The 16092-nt window shown below is 37.7% G+C and overlaps 1 protein-coding gene and 1 long non-coding RNA gene across 2 annotated transcripts; one reads left to right on the top strand and one right to left on the bottom strand.

The window, feature by feature from the left end:
• The first annotated feature begins 1223 nt into the window (after nucleotides 1-1223).
• On the top strand, nucleotides 1224-3860 carry LOC139187976 (uncharacterized). The gene is made up of 2 exons (XR_011571020.1): nucleotides 1224-1451; nucleotides 3284-3860. It is a non-coding gene; the product is annotated as an uncharacterized lncRNA (long non-coding RNA).
• Nucleotides 3861-3921: 61 nt separating this feature from the next.
• LOC103411777 (auxin response factor 8-like) lies at nucleotides 3922-15024 on the bottom strand. Its single transcript, XM_008350399.4, has 13 exons — nucleotides 14455-15024; nucleotides 14073-14296; nucleotides 13886-13942; nucleotides 13630-13785; nucleotides 13436-13520; nucleotides 10026-10116; nucleotides 9776-9940; nucleotides 9577-9699; nucleotides 9107-9182; nucleotides 7994-8141; nucleotides 5120-6108; nucleotides 4838-5028; nucleotides 3922-4435 (listed from the first exon to the last, which is right to left on the bottom strand). The coding sequence occupies exons 1-13, from the start codon at nucleotides 14495-14497 to the stop codon at nucleotides 4258-4260; spliced, it is 2526 nt and encodes an 841-aa protein (XP_008348621.3). The 5' UTR covers nucleotides 14498-15024; the 3' UTR covers nucleotides 3922-4257.
• Between the last annotated feature and the right edge of the window lie 1068 nt (nucleotides 15025-16092).

Raw genomic sequence — 16092 nt, 5'->3', positions numbered from 1 at the left:
ATGCTTTCGTATTTGTTTTAGAGTTGGGTGTTTAGAACCCTAGAAACCCGGTTTCCCCGAAGAATTTGGATGATTCCGGTTAGAATTTGTCATTGGTCTAGTTGTGAATAATGTCTCCTTTGTTGAGCTCTAGTTACCATGTGAATTTGAGCCTCTTGGGTTAAGGTTGAAAATTCGGGTTTTCAAACCCTTCACCATGGCTACCATTGCGTGTGGTGGTGCGTGGGACCGTCCACGAGTGTTGTCTAAGTACCAAATACCTTTTAGTGATCCTGTGAACCAATGTCTAGCTTGGTTTCCCGAAATTCAATTGTTGGTGTGATGTGGAGAAATGTGAATGACTAATATGTGATATTGGTGATTATCTTATTTTCATAACTACTATCCTGTGTGGATATGAGATGGTTTTATAATTATGTTTCCTATAAAATTGTTAATTTTTATATTTAGCCATTGATGTTGTTTTATGGTGTGATTTGACGTGCATATTGGAAATATGGTTTGTATTGTATGATTTGATTGATGTGATGAAATGCGAGGGCTAGTAATGGATCATTAACCCATTGTTATGGGGTTTGTTACTTCGAAACATGTTTCAACCCTCGTGTCATTATTTCATTCTCGTTTCGTTGAGTCTTTGTACCTTGAAGAACTTGATCCATGTCTTGTTTCATTGATTGGTGTTACACATTCTACTCTGCGATTCCGTTGAGTGATGGTCCGGAATCGTATCCTGGTCTGGATTCCGTTGAGTGATGGTCTAGAATCGTATCTACTCAGATTCCATTGAGAGATGATCCGGAATCCCTTATACTCCGCGATTCTGTTGAGTAATGTTCCGGAATCGTATCTAACTTGGGTTTCATTTAGTGGTGATTATGCATTGTACTCCGCGATTCTGTTGAGTAATGGTCCAGAATCGTACCCACTTGGATCCCGTTAAGAGGGTCCGGAATCCTTCCTACTTCGCGATTTTGTTGAGAGATGGTCCGAAATCGTGTTCATCTTGGGGTTTATTGAATTTGGATTGAGATAGCTTCAGAGATATAGACTTCGGCCGAACTGTGTTGCTCTAACCCTACTTTTCATTGTGTTGTATGAGATTATGATTGTGAGCTGTTGTGATTTGTTTCAGATGAACCGTTGTATGTCTGGATGACTCCTTCGGAGTTACAAAGGTTTGGTATTGATTCCTTATGAAGGATTTATATTCAAGAGATGTAAACTGTGATTAATGGTTGGCTTTATCATTATTATCACATCCTTGTATTATTGTCACTCACCCGAGCTTTGCAGCTTATCTGAATTCTTGATGTCGATGCACCATTCCCATGGTGTAGGCACTGATTGTACAGATGTCAGGTCTGAAGAGATTACAAGAGGTCGCTTGGTATTTTGGTTGGATTCTGTTGAGTGGTCTGGAATCCCTACGCTTGCTCATTTCCATACAGGTAGTCCGACCTTAGAGTTGAATGAATATGAATTGTTCACAGTAGACATTGTGTATAAATTAGACTTATCATGTTAGTACTTGAATTCCATAGTAATTGTAGATATCATGCATCTTTGATTTTAAGGATTGATTAAGTAGAATGATTGCGGAATGATGTGGGATATGATTGTTATTATTATGATTAGTCTCGTTGTTCAAAGTGGCTTGAGAATAATATTGTGCCTTGTTGGTTCTTGGATATGTTACATGTGGTGGATTAAGGTTTCCTGTTGAAATCATAGTGATTTATATGATGGAGGAAGTGGAAATGTTGTTTGTCATATTGGATTGTTATGTAGCCCTAAATCTAGTACTTCCATACTTGTCAAGTTCTAATGATTGATTGAAGAATGTTATATCTTTCGACTTGAACGTACTGTGGTAAATGTAGATGGGTAGTGAATGATGAACTACGAATGGCTTGATCTCTGTTTAGGGTACGTAGGCAGTCTAATGAAGAGGTTAGATGCAGCCATAAAGCTTATGAAAAATTATTATGCAGTTGGATCTTGAGTTATGCCTTGTACATATCTCGGAGGCAGGATCTATTAGATATACAGATGCTAGGTGACGTCACGCGTCGATCTTGGACGTATGTTGGGTTCGGGGCGTGACATCATATATATAGAAAACTAACATAACCCTAATAAGCAAGAAAACGAAACCCTAATACTAACGGACTAAGCTCAAATTCAATCAATAAAATAATCCTAAATTCCAACAAGAACAAAATAAACAAACAAACAAACAAAGCATCTTTCTTTGTACAGTTGTCCGATGCATGCTATCTTTCTCTGATGCGTGTAACGCTTTCTGGTAGAAATTGTGGTGGTCATGACAAGTTTACAATATGCATGCTGTTAAGTGCTTCTGGATAAACAAGAGAAAAAGGTGTAGACACCTAGGAGGACTTGCGTGGTTGATCGCTACGTGACCTTCCCCCTTTTTTTTTTAAATTTATTTTACTAAGCGGTGGGGAGGAGGAGGATTCAAAACTGTTACATTAATTTAAGGGATGATGAGTTTTGAACTTGGGATGTAGGGGTTGACCTCCTGGTTCACTAATGCATTGTCATTTGTAAGTTTTTAGCCACATGACAATGTATTATTAAATTGAAAAGTCATTATGACCGAAAACCCATTACATATTAGTTGCTCTTGAAGGGTACATGAGATGGAGGAAGTGGTGAATTTGTTCAAAAAGGAATCACAAGCCCTCACAAATTGATATAATTTATAAACCTCACATGTGCGATTGGCCCTACTTTGTCCCCAATCTTCTATACTCGGATGAAGACTTGAGACGTTTACATCGGATGAGACATCGTCTTTTCCTTTGTTTAATAAGATGAAGTCCAAGAGGTCGACCCTACTTGACATAAACTTCAAACCCTAAGGTCGTCTCAGTTTCTCGCTCCACCAAACTTACATGCGCCAATGCAAACTCAATGGATCAAATTGATGAGTTCTTGAGGATGTTTGAGTTCGCGTTCGACTAAGGACCTTGGTGAACTTTTTGGTTCAATTGTTTACAAGTACAGGTCTCAGTACCTCCGAGCATTTACATGTAACTCCAATGCGAGGCTTCCCTGGAATGATAGGATTACACTACAACTAAAAGAAAATTTTTAACTTCTATCACATGCAACACGCATACACAGGTCTACACACACACACACACATATATATATATGAGTCGATATTATACTATATATTTTACTCTAATCTTAGTATTAATATATTAGTTATTTTGGTAGAATTTTGATACTTTGTTATGTATTTTCAATGTAGGACATTCGACTTCCTCTGGAGCAAAAAGTGATCAAACGGATGAATTTTGGAATGATTCCAATTAGAGGATGTTCGTGAGTTTTTCAAGATGATTGTATCAAAGTTTCAGATTTTTATACCAAGCCGTTTGACCGTGGCAATGAAATAAAGGCCCAGCGTGCAGTTTTCCCAGATTAACGTTTCTAAATGTTTTGGGTATTTTGGAGGTCAAGATGTCATATTTTGAGGAAGATTCCTTCTAAGGATTTGTAGGGGACGACCTAAGCTTTCAAAAGAACCCTTTTGGGACCAAATTGAAGTTGATATGGTAGGTCAAAAGTCTGATTTTCTGAGAAGTTCAAATTTTAGTTCAAATAGGAAACATTTTATTTTCTGTTTTATTATTTTATTATGTTTCCTAGTTTTATTCTAAGACATTTTAGGATTTTATTTTGTAGTAGTATAAATAAGAATTTTTAGCCATTAGAGTTTTTTGAACGCAAGAAATAGGGAAGGAGAGGAGGAAACGCACGCACACTTTTTTCAAGTTTATTTTCTAGGTGTTTTCTATCCTTATTCTCATTAATATTTTGTTTTATGTATGAATGTATGTATGTATGTATGCATCACACAATCGTTAAGAAATGGTAGAGCAAGAATAATGCTGCTGCACCCACAAAAAGTGCACTTCATAATCAATAATTTCTGGATGCTAAATTGGCTGCTAGAAACAAGAAAAATCCTTCTAAGGATACAATGCTACAAATCTTTAACGTTGAATGATTTTCCCAAACTTCAAATATATTTAACCATAAACATCTTTTTCATCAGAGCTTAACGGTCTCTGAAAGATAAGCCATACAATACCGATGAAAATGCACGCCGAACACCAGATTGAGTCTCGTATCGCATGCTAATGCATTCAACTGGAAGTGTCTCGCATAGTAAGAGGACTAGAAGCAGAACGTGGAAAGGTTTCACACAACCAACAAGTTTCAATATTCCAGTGAGCCAAGAGACGGTGGCCCTGAAACAATATCTTGCCCTTCACAGCCACTGCTGTTCAACCTTTGACCCGTATTTGGGCTAAAGGATTCAACTGCTTGGTGCCCCATTTTGTGCACATCCTCGGGAGAAAGTATCTTGATATACCAAACATTGTTCACAAATGACCTGAATATGATTTCATATATTAGTGAGACCTCAAAAATGTCTTATTACTTGTTGCTCCCCCATATAATGTATAGTTAAATAGACTTCAGTAACTGCCTAAAAGGAAATGTTCAAGAGAAGACTAAAGAAACTATTCCTTACGGGTCAAAACACCTTTTCGATATTATTTTCAATAACAAAACACCTCGTATCATGCATTCGCGTTTAACACTTCAATAATTCAACTTAAAACCTGTCACTTTGATACCATGATAACATTTGCTTGTTCCCCAAAAATGTAAACCATATTCCATTTTTTTTCTTCTATACGATATCCAGTAGTTTAACTAGTAAAAGAATTAAATTAGTATACAGGTAATCTAATGGTAAACAGAGTAATATGTAAATGATCCGAGAACTTACTCCCATGGATCGTCTCCAAGGAGAAGCACATCATCCTCCCTGTCAACGAATACAAGCTGCCAGCCTGATCTAAGACGATATTCCAACTTCCCCTCAATTCCAAACATCTGTCCCAGCTCTTCTCGCAGCTCATGATAGCTGCTGAACCGGGAGATGTCAATTGAGCGGCCAACCGAACCTGACTTATAAACCTGCACTAGCAACACAGTATCATCTGTCCAGCAATAGATGAAAGCAACAAAATTGAAAAAGCAAAAACACCTATTTACTTTCAGCTCACACCTTGACAAATGTACAATTGTTGGGGGTTGGTGGATCAACTTGCCCTGCACCGTGCAACAACTCAGATGAGTCTTGCATGCAACCATACAGAGAGCTCTGAAATCCTGTGTTCCCTAAAGGCATTGAAATGTCAGCATCATTTGACGAAGATGCAAAACTGGGCGCAGTGTTTGGGAATAGTAGTCCAGAAGATTCAATATTAACACCAAACAGAGTAGGATTATGGGTATCTGAATTTAAATTCTCTTGCTCAACTGCGTTGTCTTTCCCATTAAATGGTGGAAATGACAATGAGTTGGAAAAAGCATTGGCTTGTCCATGTGCATACTTAGGAGCCCAGGATTGTTGAGGTGACTGCTCAGTTGGCATTGAATGACCAGCACTGGACATGCTCAAAAGATTTCCGCTCCCCTCAGGACAGAGTGTACCAAGCACGTTCTGTCTAGGAGTAGATGTGGAGAAATTTGTGCTTGAATCACTGAAGTCTGGTTTTGTAAATGATGGAGATGGCACATGACTCTGATGGAGCTGTTCATTTTGAACCTTGAGTGCATCCTGATAGGCATTTTGCTGTTGCTGCACCTGCGCATCAGTTTGATTGTTAAATTGTTGCTGGAGAAGTTGCTGATGCATATTCTCCATTGAAACTTGTGGCTGTCCCTGCAGGATATTATGAGGGATTGACTGCTGAATTGCTTGCTGTTGTAACTGCAGCATCGGATTGTGGCTACCCGGCTGCTGAACATACTGAAAAGGCTGCTGAAAGTGCATCATCTGTTGTCTTAGTTGATCCCCACTTCCTAGATTCTGCAAACCAGCAGCCAACATGGACTGGTACTGCTGATTGTGATCATTTCCAATCAATGTCGAATCCAATCTCTGTTGCATCCATGGAAACATACCTACATTTTGAAAGTTCATTGACTGAAGACCTTGCTCCCCAGCTCCCCCCCTTAGCCACATTAAGCTATTAGCTTCATCTCTATTATCTGCAGTAACAATGAACGAAGAAGAACAATTAAGCTATTTGGACTTTCTAATGCCCCTACGAAGCGAGTTTTTGTGGGTAAAGGAAACATTACGTCTGCCTTTATAGTGAATTATATAGTATGCAATGAAATACCATGATTTCGAGTCTCGACCAGAACAATACAAATGCCATTCTCTCGACTGAAAGCATGGAAAGTAGAATTTTAAATGGGTCATGCTGTCTCATTGGAAAACAGAACCTTTTGCATGTTATGTTGAAATAAATAAAACCAATATGATGTATATAAATGATTCACCGATTCTTAACATGAGTATTAACAATTTAAAGGCAATGACATTAGTATTATTACAATTTAAAAGGCAAGAGCAACTTAGGAACTTTGTAGTGAATTTCACAAGGTCCAAAGCCCCATAATATACCAGAGGTTTAAGTCTAATATGCAAGGCCTGATAAAAATGGAAATCAATACCCCTATGGCTGAAGACTCCACTAATAACACTTTTTTCTTTCATCAGAGTACAGAGGTCCTTTAAAGCATCTCCAAAGGGGCTAGGTATCCCATGAGGCAAACCATGTTTGCCTTGCCATGCCACCATTTTGGGTCTCCAAGGAACTAGGTTAGTAATAAGGTAAGTTTTACCTCGTCATCCCTCACATAAGGCAAATAGACCTTGTTGAAAAGCATGAGGTAAATGGGTAGGAATAAAAGAAATATTTAGTGACTCTACATGCTCCTACTTGTTCCTAGTTTCCAGTATACAATATATTTCGTGACCCTAAATGTTCCAACTTTCCACCATCCACACAAATTTATAATAATGGTTTCTACTTTGCCTCATCACTTGCTGGGGAGCAAAATATTGATAAGGTAAATGGGGAGGAATAAAGGAAATGTTACTTTTTGCAACAACTAATGAAGAAATGGTATTACACTGCGCCCCTTGGTGAAATGTTATTATACTTCAACTAGGTTGTTAAACTTCAATTTTGCCTCAAAATTATACCTCACCCCTTGGAGATGCTCTAAGGCATAAGGAAATGTTACTTTTTGCAACTAATAATGAAAAACTGAATTTAGCAATGCGGTTTTGCTTAACGTGTCCTTTTGGGTGCAATGCTCAACAGCCCTGGGGTCTGGCTTATTGTCTCTCTGAGTACTATTGTCAGCTGGGTCATGTTTCCTGAACCTTCCTATACCGCTGCCACCTAGGTTGTTAAAGATTTGTACACTGCCTCAAAACTATACCTCAACCCTTGGAGAAGCTCTTAGGCATACAGGAAATGATACCTTTGGCAACTAATAGTGAAGAAATGTAACACAAAGTTTAATTCAAGTGTCATGTATCCTCCACTTGGGTCCAAATCTCAACAGCCTTGGAACTGTCTTATTGTCTCTCTCAGTATTACTCAATTTCTTAAACCTTCCTCTATGACTTTACCTAGGTAAACTCTCTTTTTCTTTATGCATGCTCAACACTCAATCTTTTGTTCCTTAAGTCAGTTTCGTGCTAAAATCGTATTTGACTGACTCGACCTCTCCTCAATCACTTTGGCCTCATAGAGAGAGACTAGAATGGCATGAAGTAGATCCGAGGAGAAAAGCCCCTCCATAACATTAGCAACATTAAACAGCTTATTTCATGCACAAAGAAAAGTATTTTACTGGACCATTTTCAAATTTCAAACCTACACTTCTCCATGCAGAAATTTACTAGAGCTCATCTATATCACTCAGAAATTCAGAATTAGCCTATCAAACAAAAGTGTATCAAATTTAATCAACTAAATGCCAAAAGCAAGAAAGAAAAAATTGAAAATTGCATTGAATTTTTCAGAAGATAAAGGCACCAAATAATAAAACCACATTTGAACATAGACTTTACCATGCATAGATGAGGCCCCAGGAATCCAAGGACGTTTCAGTCGAAGGGGAAACAGTGATGGATACATGGGGAAAGTTGTCAAAGGCTCAATCTCCCATAACGATACCCTTGGCTGCCTCTCACCTGAAGTTGACTCATCCCAACCAACCTACAGAAAGAAAAGAACAAACTGTTAAGAACAAAACTTTATGTAAGGCAGAAACAAAATGGTCCAAACTCGTAAATCCTGGTACAAGTCTAGAAAGTGCACGGGTAAAAAATTACAGTACGTGGAAAAAGATTATGAAGAAGGGTTTAGGTGGTTTTCAAGGTGTGAAATCTGAATTCCTTTTTTGTCTACCTTTTCATTTCTTCTTCCATATTTCATTTTCCAAATCAAATATTTTGTTTACTAGTTATCACATTGACCATTTAGTGGTGAAAGAGATGGAGACTGCTTAAGGGCCTATTTTGAGCTTTTAAAAAAGAAAGAAAAAGTGAAAACTCTTGATAATGGCTTTGAAATAGCATAATTCTTTGTAGAATTTTGCTGTGATTAACAATCAGAGCGGACTGATACAGATGAATGTTGAGATATTTGAATTCGTCTCAAATGCATGAGGGAGGTCCTTGAACTTTCAAGCTGAGATGAGTTTAGCACAATTTACACTTACAAAAGAAACCATGAAAAATACAATCTGGTCTTCTGATAGAAACTCAATTTTGATGTGCTCAGTTGTGATTGAACTAAATTTCAGTAAACTAGTAAAAAGGTCGTACCCAGTGCACAAGGCTCCCGCTTTACGCAGGGTCTGGGAGAGGTGAATGTCGGCTAGCCTTACCCCCATTTATGAAGAGGCTGCTCCCAAGTCTCAAACCCGAGACCTACCGCTCATGGGCGAAGGCACTTGCCATCGCACCAAGACAGGTTGTGTCATTGTATTCCAGGCACAAACATATGGAAGTAGATGGAGATTTGTTCTTCCTATCAGAGGTCTTAATCTTTCATTAAACAGCATTCACATATATAATTCTTACCCACTACATTATATAGAATTATAAAAGGAGTCCAGGGCATAAAATCACAAGAAAATGCAATTGTATAACTACAGTGCACAAATTATGTATCATTACCTTGACAGATCGCCAATGAGAATTTGGCCACCGAACAGGATCCAGGTCACTTATGCCAGTTATCGTACCCATGTACCTTGACAAGCCAAACATTGAGCATGTCAATAGTGTACATTTAAGTATATCAATGCAACACAGAAAAAAATCAGTTGGTGAACACTATTAAGGAACAAATGTCCATTTTCTGTTCTAAACTAGTTTATTCAGTATCAGTAAAATACACAAATATGCCACCTAACCCTCCATACAATGCAATCTCGAAATAATGCCCAAGCATCATGATTAATGATCTTTTGGGTGTTTCAATTCTAGAGAGAGAACTTAGTGCCAAAATCAATGTAGGGTGTTCATTCTCTAAGTTATAACCAAACAATAAATTATTCTATGGTTGCAAGAAAAACTGTACAAATGTCATGGGTGATCATTAGGTTAACAATATGAATATTGTACTTGACCAGGAATAACAATACCTTCTGACACTAGACTCTTCAGTCTCAAATAGCATCCGGAATCGCATCCCAACTGAAACACGTGTGTGAAATACTGCTTTAATGTATTTTGATAGGGGTATGACAAACTCAGATGGACTAGCCCTGGATATCATAAACATATAAGCAGATGGGGTAGTAAAAGCATTGCAAGGAAACAAATATCTGGACTCTTTGCCACCTTGGATTATAAAAAACCGTAAAACAGCTATTAGTTGAAGCTGCATGAGCCGCAGCTGCAAGAAGTCCAATATGCATGCTATCGCTTGACAAAACAGAAGACGGCATCACAGTTTGTGGTCGAGTAGCATGGCGAATCCCCAAAAGAAGCTGATTCTTTTCATTCCTATTATAGGATGTACCCAGGATATCAACGCATGATTTTACATGCATATAGAGAAGTCACAGGAAAAGAGAGACGAAAGATATACCAAATAAAAAGAACAGAATCTCCGGCAACAAGTCTTTTGGCACTAACAAACACACTCCAGCCTGTAGTAAGAAGATGTCGTTTCGGCTGTCCTGCAAGAATAGCAAGGAATGGAACAGGTCAGTTTTCAAGAATCCCCTTAATCAGTACTAGGCGGTCACCAAGACAGCATTATCCAGTCAGCAGTCCAGAGCATTTTTTCTTTACAGTGGTTTCAGCAATAAAGATTCCATCTTGTTTAATTATTTGAAGAAAGCAAGAAATAGAGGATGCAGAAAACTAAACCGTAGTTTATCCATCAAGGAATAATTTGAAGATATTACATTTAAAACCGTTCCACTTCATAATAACAACAACAAAAACTAATAAAGGAACAAGTAACAACATTTAAATATATTAGATTTAAAACTGTTCCGCTCATGTATTTCATCCTCCTTTAGCCCTCCCTAACTTTAAAAAGATTTTATTGTATCTTTGCTCATATTCCACTAAGCCATACCATCACCACCATCTCAGCACTCGCTTAAGAGGCAAGTTTTGAGAATAGAGTAGCCTGCCTTATAAACTATAAAGCATAAATCTTGAAAAATCTTTAAAAGTTTACTTTTGAAATTTAGTTATTGTACAATCACATAACACTGGAGGCATTGACAGTGGAAACAAAAAATAAAAAAAAGTTATCCTTATCTTAGGCACACAAATTTATAAAGTACGCTTATTTTTGTTATATGTTATTTACTATAATTAATAATTCATTAGTTATTTGGCTTTGTTTACGATAATCTAGGATATTTTATTGTATGAGATTTCAATACAAAGAGATCTAACTATGGGTTAAGAAAGATAAATATAAATAAGCTAAAATGAAGATTGCGGAAACCACCAAAAAGGTTTCGGATAGCCTAGTATTTTCTCAATGGATCACATTCTTTGATTTGACAATAAAGAAATGTGTTTATCCTACCCTGCCTCTCTCCTTGATCCCTTTCTTTCCTTAAACCTCTACTCCCTATTTCTCTCTTACTCTCCAGGTTCTTCTATTCTCTCTGTACTTCCTGTTGCACATCAATTTGGTGCCAGAGCATCTATCAAATCCCAAATTCAAATCATCCTTTTTTGCAAACATTCCAGGCATCACCTATTCAATGAAACCTAGTAATTAGCCATGTCGGATCCACCACACGTGCACAAACCACTGCATAAACTGTGTATTTTATACATGCCACAATCTAATCATAAGTAGTTTCCTTCCCCAAGAATAAGAGAGATCATAAGAATCAGAGGAAATATATCCTCTGTTTCCTGGTTCTGTCATCTGGAAACATTGCAGCACTCCCCCACAAACCACCAGAAGTTCTGTTGCTTGGCCTCATGCACTGACTATCACGGAACTGCTCCAACAAACAAGGGCACCACAGGTCTCAGAAAGAGCTAATCTAATGGAGCACTATCAACACAGTAGTGATTGTCGAACAGCTCATCCAAGATGAATCAAAAGATGAAGAGCAACCACATAGCAGAAGATATGTGTTATCTAAGTGCCACAAATCTATCAGGGAACCTGGTGAAATATGAGAACTAAAGAATACAAAGAAAACAAAACAAACTTAAAGCACTTGGAGTCGGCAACCAGTAGAGCTCAAAAGCTTAAGTCGTTGATGAATGGACCAGCATTGTGTGTCAAGCTAATACCAGGAACAGCAGTTCAAACATATTCAAATACAGCTCCATTGTTTTATCAATCATCCATATAATTCAGCTTCATCCACATCTTACAGCCAACATTAGCAACCCTTTCCATATAAGAGCTTCAGCATGGATTACATGTACTCTTATCCACAACAATGTTCATTACTAATTCAAAATACCTTGATATTGCTACACACCTTAAAACAATGAATGGTTGTCTCTTCACTAATTCAGGTGACTAAGGATCACACCAGGTAGATAAAATCTGATCAAACAACACCCCATTGACAAAATATTGTTCCATGATGATTCAAGTCCACTTTTCATCATAGTGGTGAGTCTTGTGATCCTTAACATATTCATACGACAAAGGGTTGCTTACATCAAGTCTCCATGTTTGAGATTTTGAGTCCCTCGGAAGCAATTCCCTATTCATGCATTAATAATTGCATCTTATCAAAATGTCTTGTTCACATTAGGAACTTGGGATCTCAATATTCAGCGGCATCAGTGGGACGGTTATAGAAACGATTATGTATACCATGCCAAGTAGTGGACAGAGTAGGGCAGCAGAAATTAGATAGTTTAGCAGAAGTATAAACACAGAAAACATAAGGTAAAACAATAGTAAAAAGATAATTGGAATCGCACGATGGGCCTTTCACCTGTTCTTGGCCTTGCACCAAGAATTGAAATTTGAAATCACACCAAATAAACTCCTATAGCGGGAAATTAAACTCAAGAATTTTATCTATCATAAACTTATCTGTCCTCTATGAGGTACAAAAGGGGGTTTTAATAGAGCATTATACCTAAGAAATCTTAATCCAAAATAGAATAGGAAATTAGCCGAATCCTTCTAGAAACAGGAAACTTTAAAGAAAACTAGGAAACTAATAATAAAACCCAGGCCCGAAAGTTTTAATCCAATCCTAAAAGGATTTGGATAGTATTCTCATTTTAACTCTTCCAGCAATAAATCGTAAAAACATCTTGTTCCTCAGCACCAGGGTTATACATTGATGTGCTAAACAACATCCATCAGAATCCTTTAATCATACTGTCGACATAAAGGATACATGACAAATAAGTGGATTAGTCCACTGAGTGATCATATATGTATAACACCTACCTGTGTTATACATTAATGATTTGAACAGACAAAAGTCATACCCTAGAAGCGTACCTACTATTGAAAATATGCTTAATACCTGAATTACAATCATTAAGGCAGCATGAGCATAATTTTAAAACTTAAAATTACAGTACCATCAAGAAGTTAACTGGGCATCCGCTGAACCAGGGTTTTAAGTAAACAATCAATTGATGCGACCATATTTAGCTTTCCATATAAATGTCTATATGGAAAGCAGATCAAATCCCCCAAAATACAAGAACCTGACAAACTAATCAATCCTGCAGCTGCATGAATGATTGTAACCTAAAATTTCTTCCATTGCTTGAATAACAGAAGAAGAAAGAGAAACTGCACATTTGTGCTTTCCTTGCACAAATTATGTCTCATGAACAATAGTTTTATGTTGCCAATAATTAGAAGAATACTAGCATTTAAAAGAATTTTAAGTTTGCAAGTATATTAATGAAGAAATTATTTTTTCGGTTATAGGAGAAATATTTGTTAAGCAAAATAGATGGTAAATTGAGATATAAAATACCCTAAAATGAAACACAAGAAAGAAATGCTCCAAGTCCAAATCATACCTCGAAAAATATGCCTAAACTTCCACTCAACATCATGGAGATCCCTAGCAATTAGTTCCTGAGCTGGAGGTTGTAGCGAAAAATCCTGCAAGACATTATAAAAATAATAGGGTTTAACTAAAAAGCAGCACTAACCAACTAGAGTCAAATAAAGAAGAAACGAATAGACAATAACAGTTTGAGGAGGGAAGTACCAGTGGAGGAAAAACTTTCTCGGCAGCACGACGTGGAACAGAGAAGCCTCCGTGTGTACTAGTATCACTCGCCGTCAATGTCTTGCAAAAGTAGTTTGTCGGTTGCTTGCTTGGAAGCCCTAACTCCATTGGAAGAAATGTTTCCTTTTGTTCTTGCTGTGTGAGAATGGGTGTGGTTTCAAATAACATTACAACTTATTATGGTAAAGCTAAAAAAAATTCAACAAATAAAACCAAAAAGGACATAAGCATTTACCGGCGTCAAAGGCTGCAATGTCATTTGGGCATATACTTCATCTGTCTCCACATCTGCCTGAAATCCAATGCTTAATCAATTCCAGTTTGGGTTTCAATTTTTAACTTGTGTTCTTTCTTCTACTAGTAATAAGCAAGTGAAAGTGATGCAGCTGAATCAAAATTCAAAAAAGGCAAAGGGAACCAACATGCATTGTCACATTATGGAGCTGACAGATTAACTGGGGTGGCAAGTTCGGGTAGTTTGGTATGTGGGCATCAACTTGCTTGTTGGTAGTGGCAGCAACCTGGTCGCTGTGGCCCTGCGGAAAGTAGACTACACGAGTCCCAGGTGTCGGCAGGGACACCAGAGGTCCCGCGCACGCATGCCACAGCTCCGAATTCAAGCACTTCTTTTCCAATCCTCCTCCTCCTGCCATTTTTCAGTTCAATAAACAAAAAAAACTAACAATGACAGCAACAATAATAGTAATCAATTACAGAAATTTCAGAAAGCTACACCTAAAACTAAAATATCAGAAATATAATAAACTAAAAGCAAAAAAAATTATTCAAAAATATGGTTTTTACCTTCATGATCCTGCTGACCCAACCCTGATGTTGAAAGCTTCATATCACTAAAGATATATAAATATCAACCTAAACCTTTCCCTAATTATATTTAAAAATTCACACATAGGAAAACCCTAATCTGCAAAACCACCCTCACCAACCGAAGAAAGAGGATGGAGTTCCTGACTACTACTACTACTACAACTTCAAGCTATCCAATTTATCCATCCTTTTCTACAATTTGAAGCCCCTAATGGAGGAAACTGGAAACCCCTCCCCTCCCTCCATGGAATCATCACGCTCTCCTCTAAGAGATCGCCATGGAAGCAGAAGAAGCAGAAGAAGCAGAAGCTCAAAGCTGATTGTTGTTGCTCAAAAAGCTTTTTCCTCCTCCTTTTCCGGTCTATCACTGTCCATTCGATTCAAACCCCCAAAGCCAAAGAGAGAGAAAAGTAGGGAGAGAAAGAGAAAGAGAGAGATTTTGCTTTGAAAGTTGTAACTCAGAGTGCCGAACAGAGGAGAGAGAGGAGAGAGAGGGAAAGGGAAAGGGAAAGAGTAAGGGTCTTCACTCTTTCCCTTCTTATAAGGGTCCCGACCGAGCTGGACCTCATACCAGAAGAGAGAGTCTGGGAGCGATACGGGAACCTCCCATCATCGCCGTCCAGGGATCCGTACCTGTAAATCTTGACCGTTCAATATGGGACTGATGTGACAGTATCCATGTGCCACCATACTTCAGTGGTCCTTGTCAGAGTACGGACTATGCCTTACTTTAATAAAATTTGTTTACGTAACTATTTTTCAAGAGAAGTTCCCACGACCGTATTATTCATTCATGCTATCGACCATGAACGAAAATGAACACATCATCACGAGTAGGCGCTCGTCTACGGCTCCATTTCGAAACGGTCTTCAATTTTTAAACGGAACTAGGCTGGTTTAGACGGGGATAAGTGGGAGCTATGCGAGCTTATATGTAAATGTTAAAATCTGAAAAAAAATTGTTGTAGTAATGCAGAACGACAAAAATAGAGGAGATGTCAAAAGACACACGAGGCTTGATAGAAGAGCAATGCTTAATTCTTCGTTACCATAAAATTATAATTCCAAATTGTCTCCATTAGCATATCAAACTCCCTCCCTAATATACTAGTGTGCCAAAACATCTTCATCAATGCAAATACAACTCCCTAAGCCACTTAAACATATTAAATGACAATTGTTCCACTTAGCCACTTAATTTAAAACACAACTTACAATGCATCAAAATTACCACAAAACATTAAATCACAACCTAAGATACATGAATCTCAAATTAATAATTAACGGAATGGATGAACACCAAAATACCAAAAGCCCCATTGAATAAACTCCTTATTCACTACATCAGACTCTCCGATTGAGAAAGAACTCGTCCACTAGTTCACTAATTTCAAGCCAAGCTCCTTCCAAATCGCCGAGTTTAGAAACCACGTTGCCTCACTTATCTTTCTTTTCTTCTTCGAACTAACAAAAATATTACTTGCATGGCAGAAACAAAGATTCATTCTTTCCCAAAATTGTAGTAACCTACATAACTTTTCACGAAAGATATAAGGCTTCAAAATCATAATTAACTCTTTCCTTGCATTCAAATAGTTGTTGATGGATCCATAG

This window comes from Malus domestica, chromosome 09 (assembly GCF_042453785.1).
Source record: "Malus domestica chromosome 09, GDT2T_hap1".
Classification (NCBI taxonomy): domain Eukaryota; kingdom Viridiplantae; phylum Streptophyta; class Magnoliopsida; order Rosales; family Rosaceae; genus Malus; species Malus domestica.
The sequence above is the reverse complement of the archived record's forward strand: the minus strand, read 5'-3'. Positions and strand labels throughout refer to the sequence as shown.